Below are 11,368 nucleotides of genomic sequence, written 5' to 3' on the forward strand. Positions count from 1 at the left end.
TGATTTATGTTACAACAAATTACTTCCCCTTTCTTTATTGATTCTTCGTGTGTTGCTGTTACATCAATGAATATATATGTGTGTATCGTGAATGTAAACAACATAGGAGTGTTACACGTGAGTTACATGTAAATATAAACATTCAGATATCATCTAATACTAAAACAGTTATAAAATATTCAGCATATATAATATTAGCACAGGCTCTTCAGGTATAGACCCGTACTTTTTTCTAAACACTGTGTGTGTAACTGTTAATTTCTTATGTAGTGCCCCTCTATAATATTCATGATATTATTGGGAAATAATGTATTGTATATTATATACCACATATACCATATATATTATATACGACATATTCACACTACTGTTGCTTATATTGCATGGATAAGAGCAAGAACCAAGATTTGCACTACTTTTTATATATAATACTGAGATCTTTAAATTATAGAATGATTATATAGATATGATTACTTTATCAAATATCAGCATCAACACGTAAATTTCATGCAAGAGCAAGGATTTGTATAGTTACTATACAAATCCTTGTCAAGAGGAATTTAGAATATACCATCTATAGGTACCGAATGTAAAGTTTTTGCAATTATTCGTAAAATGCATGGCAAACATTTTTCTGCCTTCAACACACAGGTGCGATACCCCATAGGATTAGCATATCAAATGACATGCACAGACCTCATGCAAAGACCTAAATTTAGATGGAAAAAAAACAGCCTGTCAAAATTGTTCAACATGATTATGATATATAGTATCTTAGAAAATAACAGTTCAACATTTCAAATACATACATATGTACTAACAAGCAAATTACTACTCTATAAACAATATCGTTTTATAAATGTTAATGATTATAATTGCTCTTAAAATGATTATAATGAGAAAGTGGGTAAAAGTTGGTACTTTGCGTTCAATTTTGAAATTTTGATCATGAAATATCAGTTACCCCTTTTTTCAAGTCAGACCATTTTGTCTTTTTGTTTAACTTTTTCGAGATGTTCTCAAGCAATTACTGTTTGCCTATCTGTCCATCATAAATATATAAGACTTGAAGTAAAAGGGGTATTAAATAGCCAAATATATCTATACGGTCAGTGGACAATTTAAGAAAGGTTGGCGATAAATCATGTCAGATTGAAGTACAACTACTGAGCTCATGATACCCTCGGGTAGTTATAGTCCACCATGTCAGTATTGAAGTACAACTACTTAGCTCATGATACCCTTGAGTACTTATAGTCCACCATGTCAGTATTGAAGTACAACTACTTAGCTCATGATACCCTCGAGTAGTTATAGTCCACCATGTCAGTATTGAAGTACAACTACTGAGCTCATGATACCCTCGGGTAGTTATAGTCCACCATGTCAGTATTGAAGTACAACTACTGAGCTCATGATACCCTCGGGTAGTTATAGTCCATCATGTCAATATTGAAGTACAACTACTTAGCTCATGATACCCTTGAGTACTTATTGTCCACCATGTCAGTATTGAAGTACAACTACTTAGCTCATGATACCCTTGAGTACTTATAGTCCACCATGTCAGTATTGAAGTACAACTACTGAGCTCATGATACCCTCGGGTAGTTATAGTCCACCATGTCAGTATTAAAGTACAACTACTTAGCTCATGATACCCTTGAGTACTTATAGTCCACCATGTCAGTATTGAAGTACAACTACTTAGCTCATGATACCCTTGAGTACTTATAGTCCACCATGTCAGTATTGAAGTACAACTACTTAGCTCATGATACCCTCGAGTAGTTATAGTCCACCATGTCAGTATTGAAGTACAACTAATGAGCTCATGATACCCTCGGGTAGTTATAGTCCACCATGTCAGTATTGAAGTACAACTACTGAGCTCATGATACCCTCGGGTAGTTATAGTCCATCATGTCAGTATTGAAGTACAACTACTTAGCTCATGATACCCTTGAGTACTTATAGTCCACCATGTCAGTATTGAAGTACAACTACTTAGCTCTTGATACCCTTGAGTACTTATAGTCCACCATGTCAGTATTGAAGTACAACTACTGAGCTCATGATACCCTCGGGTAGTTATAGTCCATCATGTCAGTATTGAAGTACAACTACTTAGCTCATGATACCCTTGAGTACTTATAGTCCACCATGTCAGTATTGAAGTACAACTACTTAGCTCTTGATACCCTTGAGTACTTATAGTCCACCATGTCAGTATTGAAGTACAACTACTGAGCTCATGATGATACCCTTGAGTACTTATAGTCCACCATGTCAGTATTGAAGTACAACTACTTAGCTCATGATACCCTCGGGTAGTTATAGTCCACCATGTCAGTATTGAAGTACAACTACTGAGCTCATGATACCCTCGGGTAGTTATAGTCCATCATGTCAGTATTGAAGTACAACTACTTAGCTCATGATACCCTTGAGTACTTATAGTCCACCATGTCAGTATTGAAGTACAACTACTTAGCTCATGATACCCTTGAGTACTTATAGTCCACCATGTCAGTATTGAAGTACAACTACTGAGCTCATGATACCCTCGGGTAGTTATAGTCCACCATGTCAGTATTGAAGTACAACTACTTAGCTCATGATACCTTTGAGTACTTATAGTCCACCATGTCAGTATTGAAGTACAACTACTTAGCTCATGATACCCTTGGGTACTTATAGTCCACCATGTCAGTATTGAAGTACAACTACTGAGCTCATGATACCCTTGAGTACTTATAGTCCACCATGTCAGTATTGAAGTACAACTACTGAGCTCATGATACCCTCGGGTAGTTATAGTCCACCATGTCAGTATTGAAGTACAACTACTCAGCTCATGATACCCTTGAGTACTTATAGTCCACCATGTCAGTATTGAAGTACAACTACTTAGCTCATGATACCCTCGGGTAGTTATAGTCCACCATGTCAGTATTGAAGTACAATTACTTAGCTCATGATACCCTTGAGTATTTATAGTCCACCATGTTAGTATTGAAGTACAACTACTTAGCTCATGATACCCTTGGGTACTTATAGTCCACCACCAGCAGTCCATTCCAATCCAGTGCTGTGAAGAATGAACAAATTATCACTTGTCCGAAACGCTTTTCCAGATTTACTGTCAAGTAACTATTTCTAGTGATTGGTGCGTATACAAAATGAATTGCCATGATCGAACACTCCGAACTGGGCGAGACCAGATGTGTCCGCAATACCTCACAGACCGGCCTTCCGCTTGACACAATTACATTTAATATTATCAGCTAGTAATCATCTTCGCTAGCCAAGGAGTACGGGAGTGGATCGTAACTAACCTTGGCTAGCGAAGATGCTAGTAATGGACTTCTGATATTATAGATTTTTTCTACAGATGCATCAAATGTTAAAGAACTTTATTTCTGATATTAAATCTAAAATAGAATGGGATATGGTATATGTTTGTCAATGATACATCTACCTGAGCCGGATCAGAGGACGTAGAATTCAAAAGCATTTGTAGGTTAAGTACGGCCTTCAACAATGAGAAAAAACCTAAAAAGTCTTGGTTGGTCATACATAACGCGATGGTCTTTTTATGTCACGATCAATTTTGATGAAAAATCAACAAAATCCATCTTTAAAAAATGAAATCGTCACTTACATTTGACTGTACAATACTGAACCATTGAAAAAGGGGGGGGGGGGGGGGGGGGGGGGGGGTTGGAAATATATTCCAATAAAAAAAACTGCTGAGAACAAACGATATATGGACGTACGAAGGCTTATAGTTTAGGATTAGGACATTAGGTTTTTGTGCGAATTGACTATTCATTTTCATCTGTTGCTACGTATGCTTAACATTTTCATTTTTGTACACAACTTTTCCCTAGGTTTTGATTTTAATCCTTTTTAATGCAAAGTTATAAATTTTCAGCTCTTACCAGGCCAGATTACTCATGCATCCCCCCAGCGAACATCAAATGATCGTCCCTTTATTGGAATTTTTTTTCTTAGTTCAAAGGTCATGATAAGATTCTTTGCCAATAAGAAAATCTGTATTCTTTTAAGACTACTTTCAAAATGTCACATTGTTTGATTGTTCTATTTCCGTTTCATTGCAGGATTGCCTGACATGTGATTACAACTAAGTTCCATGATGAAGTCTGCGACTATAAACAACAAGACCCGGATAATAATCGGTATCATCTGTCTTTCCTGTGCTATTCTCCTAGTTATATTGATGTTACCTAGGTCGACAGAACCAGTGTTTAAACCCTTTGAAGGAAACCCTCATGATGAGGAAATAATGACAAGACTGAACCGTGAAAAAGTTAGAATGGATAACGAACAGATGGTCCGCATAATACGGGAACATTTTATAGAGCCGCCATCTACACGTCCATATCGACTTGACAATCCTGAAAAGTTGGATTTCTCTAGTGGTCAAGCTCCATTTGTTGACAACCGACTTGGTTTTATGGTAAGATATAAAACTAAGTTCCAGACATTTCTATATCAAGTTACTAAGTCATTTATTATTATCACATTACTTATTATTACTAAGTCATTTATTATTATTGTCTATATACGTTTGTACTAGAGCAGACCCAAGTTTAATCATCAGTGATCATTAGTATATATACATAATTAAGGTATCAGCAAAGGTTGAAGCAAAAAGTATCTATTAAATTCCTTGGTCAATTATAGTTTTATGTGTCTTTTTACCCTGTCCTTATAAGTTTGTCATCAACTTAGGGGACGACCATTTGATATTCTGGGGGCAGGAGAATTTTGAAAATAAATAACTCGCCCTTGATAATCACAAAAATAAATGGTTTGTTCTGTGATAGTTTGAAAATAAATTACACTAGAACACACCTGTGATATCGTGGGTCCGTGACTGATATATAACTATGCGTATGCCTTATTTTAGTATTGGTATTGTCATCTGATAAAGTGATGCCCATTATAACATGTATAAGGTGCACAGTTTTCTCTGCTTTCAAAATCTTTCTGTTTGAACCCGTCGACCTGGAACCTATCAATTATTGGTAATATTAATAATTTGGGAAACAAAAGGGCCTGGAATGGAGTATTTTTTACTTAACAGTATACAGTTAAATTCTAAATACACTGTTTGGTGGTGCGCCTGTCAGATGCGGAACGTACAGATAAGGTAATAGGTAACAGGTGAATATACTATTGGTATCGGTGTCGGACTCGATCCGGAACTTCTTAATTATTGGCAATATTAATTAAGTGGAAAACAAATGGGCTTAGAGTGGTGTATTTTTTAATCAACACCATTGTACTATATTAGTTATATATAAAGTTGAATTCTTTGATTCATCGTTTTTACGTGATGACGGCTGACAAATTGGACCTCGTAATTTTAGTATTATAGATGACTTGCAATGTATTGAAAATAAATAACGCAGGTCTAATCGAAAGTATGAGATAGCACCAGATTCTACATAAATTCATCTTTTTTTCCCCAAAAAAAATCCGCGTGAAACACTTCCCAATTTTTTTAATAATAAATGTATAAATATTATTTAATATACTTTAAATGTCTGAAAATTGGTTTCATTTAACTTGAGGTATATTGTCTCAGGAAACCTTACCTCACTTTTATTCTAACAGGGCCATAATTTCAAAACCAAACGCTTGTCTCCATTTAAAATCGTGTTCATGGCAAGTTCCTTGCAAGAAGCAAGTTCTGTTTTCCCTCAGACGTAGCTCTGATTTTTCAGGATCAATGTTTCTTATTATGTTAGTGTTGCATTCTGTAAGTTTATGTAAACTAGTAATTTTGTTATGAACTTGATCATGAGTTTAAAAAAAACAACAGCAGACACAGACTTAAGAGGCTTGTATAGGGTATATTGGGATACGGGATATTTGCCATTTTAATTTTAGGGATATGGGATATTTGTCCTAATAGTAAATGGGATATGGGATATTGATGCATTTATAAGGATATTGAATTTTTAACATGAAAAAAAATAAGTGGAATTTAAAAGTTAAGTACAGAAATATTTACATCTCACTTGATAAAATTGTATAGGTCTCTTGTGAAGAGTTGTTTCATTGGCAATCATACCATATCTTTTTTTTATATTATATGCTCATATGCATTGATAATTTTCTTGAAATAATCATAGATTTTTGTTAGATGTATCCATCTGATGAGTTACTTTTATACCACTGTCCCAGGTTAGGAGGAGGGTTGGGATCCCGCTAACATGTTTAACCCCGCCACATTATTTATGTATGTGCCTGTCCCAAGTCAGGAGCCTGTAATTCAGTGGTTGTCGTTTGTTTATGTGTTACATATTTGTTTTTCGTTCATTTTTTTTTTTTTACATAAATAAGGCCGTTAGTTTTCTCGTTTGAATTGTTTTACATTGTCTTATCGGGACCTATTATAGCTGACTTTGCGGTATGGGCTTTGCTCATTGTTGAAGGCCGTACGGTGACCTATAGTTGTTAATGTCTGTGTCATTTTGGTCTTTTGTGGATAGTTGTCTCATTGGCAATCATACCGGCACATCTTCTTTTTTATAAGCCTTATTGTTGTCAATGTTTTTATTTGTTTTGATGCTTTATATGATTACAGGATATTTTCTAGTGTTTTACCTCTTATTTTTTATTTTGGCGAGGATCTTCAGAGGTCTCCACGTTTCACAGATTGCTCTGATGTGCAACCGCTGTTTTGCCAGACAAGCTAGGGCCGAGGGACGTCAGAGCACGTCCCATATCAAAAAGTAGATATTTCGCCGTATAAACTATGTTAATAACGAATAATTACTAAATAATCAATGTAAATTAATATATGTTCTTCTATTACTGGTGTTGTGAGGAAGGAAATTAAAACAAAAGTAACAAAAATATTGGGATCTATGTAATTCCTAAAGTTCAAGATCACAGAGTCAAATGTAGTGTTATTTCTTTGCAAAACAAGGGCTGTGCAAATTTTGCCTGCAGTAAAAATATTGCAACCGTTGAGTTAAGTGTAATGTAGGTACATTAGCAGACAGCTTCCTTGTGTTAAATTTTGAGTTATTGAACTTGCATGCTAAATATCCACTTTTTGATATGGACATCCCACAGTCTCAGCTTGTCTGGCAAAACAGCCGTTGGATGTCAGAGCAATCTCGGACAAGAGACAGGGTTGAGTCCTTCTGTTCTTTCCAACACAGGTTAACGTGTAGGATGAAGTTTCTCATCAATAAAAGAAGAAAGCTATCAAAATGAAATTTTACAGTCATATGCATCACGGTTTGAACAATTAAAAAAAAAAGTCTGAAATTAGACCCCTTACACTAAATTTATCGTTTAAGATCACATAAAAAGAGATTGTTATACAAGGCTCTAAGATGGAACACTTCATCTTTTGGACACATATATTCTTATTTAACACTGGAATATTCACTGTAAATTTCCTTTAACACAGTTTGTTTTACCAGTCAAAATTGTTGATGCTGTGATGATGAGGAAAAAAATGGGCTTGGGAATGAATTTATAATGATTTTTTGGGATATTTCAAAATAGTTTTAGGGATATGGGATATTTGTAAAAAATATTTATTGGGATATTAGGGGTAAACATTATAGGGATACGGGATATTGGGATAAAAACTTAATGGGATATGGGATATTGATACCCCCCCCCCCCTAAACAAGCCTCACTTAACTATGTGAATTCCATTTTTGCTTTATCATGAACATTGGTCTTTTGATGTTGTCCCTAGAAACTCAAGTCTTACACTGAATTTATACATTTTGCTTTAAGACCATAATATTGTCAAAAAATTATTCAAACAAAACTTGCATTTTCAGATTAAGAAAGTGTCTTTGGAACACCGTGCAAGCATGATTCTGCATCATTTGTTCTATAGCTTCTTGGGCCTTCAGTGGCTCCAAAACCCTTCAAAAAAAAATATTTTTGCCATCTCCACTTGGCGAAATATGTTTGTCAATTGAATACTTTTATAAAGAGGCTAGTTACAACCAAACTTTAATACTATGTATGTAAGCAATCACATGTATAGGCAGTTGGGAATATAAAAGATTCATTTCTGCAGGGGAGGAGCATTAATTCTGATTAAATAGTACACAATGACTTGACTATACATGTATTATTTATAGTAAGCAAATCATATAAAAATTGTGTTTTCGAATATCATAAATATAGTTGACTTGTCACGGAAAATGAATAATTAGTCCCTTGCTTTAATGAAAATGAATAATCTGTACTCTTACGGTTTACAAAAATAAATAACCGATCAAAAAGATCCTGCCCCAACCCCCAGAATATCAAATGGTCGTCCCCTTATGAGTTTGAATCCTTATGGTATGTTCCTCCTCTCTTTATCTTATCCTCTTATTTGCCTTTATAAACGAATATGCGGTTGTATATTGCTATCACGTTGTGGTCCGACGACACTTGGTTTCCGGACAATAACTTTATAATTTTTCTCAAGATTTCAAAAATTATAAAGAAAATTCTCAACAAATTAATGTATTGCTCAAAATAAACTAGAGGCTCTAAAGAGCCTGTGTCGCTCACCTTGGTCTATGTGAATATTAAACAATGGACACAGATGGATTCATGACAAAATTGTGTTTTGGTGATGGTGATGTGTTTGTAGATCTTACTTTACTAAACATTCTTGATGCTTACAATTATCTATAACAGTACTTTCTGTGGAAAATGTTATTGAAAATCTTCAAATTTTAAGAAAATTGTTAAAAATTGACTATGAAGGGCAATAACTCCTAGGGGGTCAATTGACTATTTTGGTCATAGTGACTTATTTTTAGTTCTTACTTTGCTGTACATTATTGCTGTTTACAGTTTATCTCTATCTATAATAATATTCAAGATAATAACAAAAAAACAGCAAAATTTCCTCAAAATTACCAATTCAGGGGCAGCAACCTAACAACCGATTATCCGATTCATCTGAAAATTCCAGGGCAGATAGATCGTGGCCTGATCAACAATTTTACTTCCTGTCAGATTTGCTCTTAATGCTTTGGTTTTTTGAGTTATAAGCCAAAAACTGCATTTTACCCCCATGTTCTATTTTTAGCCATGGCGGCCATCTTGGTTGGTTGGGCGGGGCACCGGACACATTTTTTAAACTAGATATCCCAATGATGATTGTGGCCAAGTTTGGTTAAATTTGGCCTAGTAGTTTCAGAGAAGATTTTTGTGAAAGTTAACGCAGGACAACGCCGGACGACGCCGGACGCCAAGTGATGATAGATAGATCTTGACCTGATAAACATTTTTACCCCATGTCAAATTTCCTCTAAATGCTTTGGTTTTTGAGTTATAAGCCAAAAACTGCATTTTCCCCTATGTATTATTTTTAGCCGTGGCGGCCATCTTGGTTGGTTGACCGGGTCACGCCACACATTTTTTAAACTAGATACCCCAATGATGATTGTGGCCAAGTTTGGTTCAATTTGGCCCAGTAGTTTTAGAGGAGAAGATTTTTGTAAAAGTTATCAACGACAACGGACGACGCCGGACGCAAAGTGGAACAATATTTAAATTAAGGAATTGATTCTGTATAGTTACTTTTAAATATACAATGTTTCAAGATAAAGAAATCTTGTTTTCTAAGAAACTAAAATTGCATTTATGTAAAGATACAGGAAAAAGGTACATGGAAGAGTCAATTTGTTCTTAAACTGGTTTCAGTATACATAATTTGTCTGCTCTATGGTCGGGCTGTTGTCGCTTTGATACATTTCCCATTTCCTTTCTCAATTTTATAATATTGTATGACCTTATTTGTTTGAATAATTTGTAGGAAGGTGGATTTTACATAGAATGTGGTGCTTTAAATGGAGAAAGAAGATCAAACACACTGTTCTTTGAACGCCACAGAAAATGGAACGGATTGTTAATAGAGGCTGACCCTTCTAATTATGCCAAACTAAAAAGAAAACACAGGAAAGCTTTTACGATGAATGCTTGTTTAAACCCGTACCCATATCCTGCAAAGGTAAAATATAAAAGAAATCTAAGCACACAATAAGAGAAAAAGGTTCAGTAAATATACTTCAGAATTATTGCCAATATTGAATACTGATGTGCAAAATGGTACTGGTCGTTTTACAGATTACAGAGACAAAAAACTTTGTTTCATTTAACTTTCAGTTCCCTTATTTATATCATGAATAAGTATAAATGTGTACATCACATTTTATTGAGTAAAATAATTAATAAATTGGAAATAATCACTTCGTCAGTGGTTACTATAGACAGTACATCTGAACTGAATCATCAGTGGTTACTATAGACAGTACATCTGAACTGAATCATCAGTGGTTACTATAGACAGTACATCTGAACTGAATCATCAGTGGTTACTAGACAGTCTGATGGTCTAGCAAACAAGGAAGATAAACAACTGATACAAATGAAAAGCATCAAGGTCAAATCAACATTATATATGTACTGTATTTTATTGGGCCATGCAGAATAGTTTTAAAAATTATTATTTATTTTAATAAATCAACAGAAATAAATGCTATTACAAATGTATGTACATCTAAATTTATATTTACACTTCTTACTCTTAAAATAGGTGATGAAATTTCTGTTGTTTTTTTTTTTTGCCATACAATAAACAAATGTCTGTACAATAAACGTTGCTTTTCACTTGTTCCATTATATTTCTGTTTCAGCTCAATTTCAACAAAGCATCTAACATGGGTCGAGTAGTTCATGATTTAACAGTGCAGAACTGGTTGAAGCAATGGAAACTTCAAGAAAACATGATAGAGGTCCAATGTTTCCCGCTTTATTCAATACTTCTCTCTCTCAATCAGACCACAGTTGATTTTTTCAGTCTGGATGTTGAAGGTGATGAACTGAGAGTCCTGAAAACTATTCCTTTTGACAAAGTTAATATAAAAATGGTGACTGTGGAATATATAAACCAACCAGGTAGTGTTGGTGATTTAAACAAGTTCATGGTTGAGAAAGGATATGAACCATTGATTAAGATGCATAAGGACGACGGAACAGTGACTGATGTTATATACAGGAAAAAGACTTGATGTGTACAAGGTTATCCATTAGAGAAAACATTGCACTATAGCCAAAATCAAGGGAAAAAGGCAGCGAATATTTACAGACATGTATTTCATTCAAGAATCATTATCCTCCAGGATCATGACATTTATACATGTGTTCTATAGGTGCTCATGATTTATACAACATTTTATTTGATTTTTTATGGAATCTGATTTATGTACTGACTAAGCATTAAGTGTGACATCATTAAAATGGGTTTTTTAACAATGTTATTAATAAACTTGTTTAATTGTTGTTGGACTTTTTA

At 34.5% G+C, this 11,368-nt stretch overlaps 1 protein-coding gene across 3 annotated transcripts; it reads left to right on the plus strand.

Annotated features, from left to right (window-relative positions):
• Window positions 1-11: 11 nt before the first annotated feature.
• Window positions 12-11,354, plus strand: LOC143065484 (uncharacterized). 3 transcript variants are annotated; one of them, XM_076239067.1, is made up of 4 exons: window positions 12-117; window positions 4,125-4,483; window positions 9,830-10,024; window positions 10,710-11,354. In XM_076239067.1, the coding sequence occupies exons 2-4, from the start codon at window positions 4,157-4,159 to the stop codon at window positions 11,082-11,084; spliced, it is 897 nt and encodes a 298-aa protein (XP_076095182.1). In that variant the 5' UTR covers window positions 12-117; window positions 4,125-4,156; the 3' UTR covers window positions 11,085-11,354. The 3 variants fall into 3 exon arrangements, with proteins under 3 accessions (XP_076095182.1, XP_076095183.1, XP_076095184.1); XM_076239068.1 differs by having other exon boundaries at window positions 28-128; XM_076239069.1 differs by having other exon boundaries at window positions 88-212.
• The last annotated feature ends 14 nt before the right edge of the window (window positions 11,355-11,368 follow it).

The sequence above is a fragment of the Mytilus galloprovincialis genome, chromosome 2, assembly GCF_965363235.1.
Source record: "Mytilus galloprovincialis chromosome 2, xbMytGall1.hap1.1, whole genome shotgun sequence".
NCBI classification, from domain to species: Eukaryota; Metazoa; Mollusca; class Bivalvia; order Mytilida; family Mytilidae; genus Mytilus; species Mytilus galloprovincialis.

What these genes read in the sequence shown, in the direction of transcription:
- LOC143065484 (XM_076239067.1), top strand. Translation starts at nt 4,157, where the DNA reads ATGATGAAGTCTGCGACTATAAACAACAAGACCCGGATAATAATCGGT. An exon ending in ACAACCGACTTGGTTTTATG is followed by an intron (nt 4,484 to 9,829) that starts GTAAGATATAAA and finishes AATAATTTGTAG; the next exon opens with GAAGGTGGATTTTACATAGA. An exon ending in CGTACCCATATCCTGCAAAG is followed by an intron (nt 10,025 to 10,709) that starts GTAAAATATAAA and finishes TTTCTGTTTCAG; the next exon opens with CTCAATTTCAACAAAGCATC.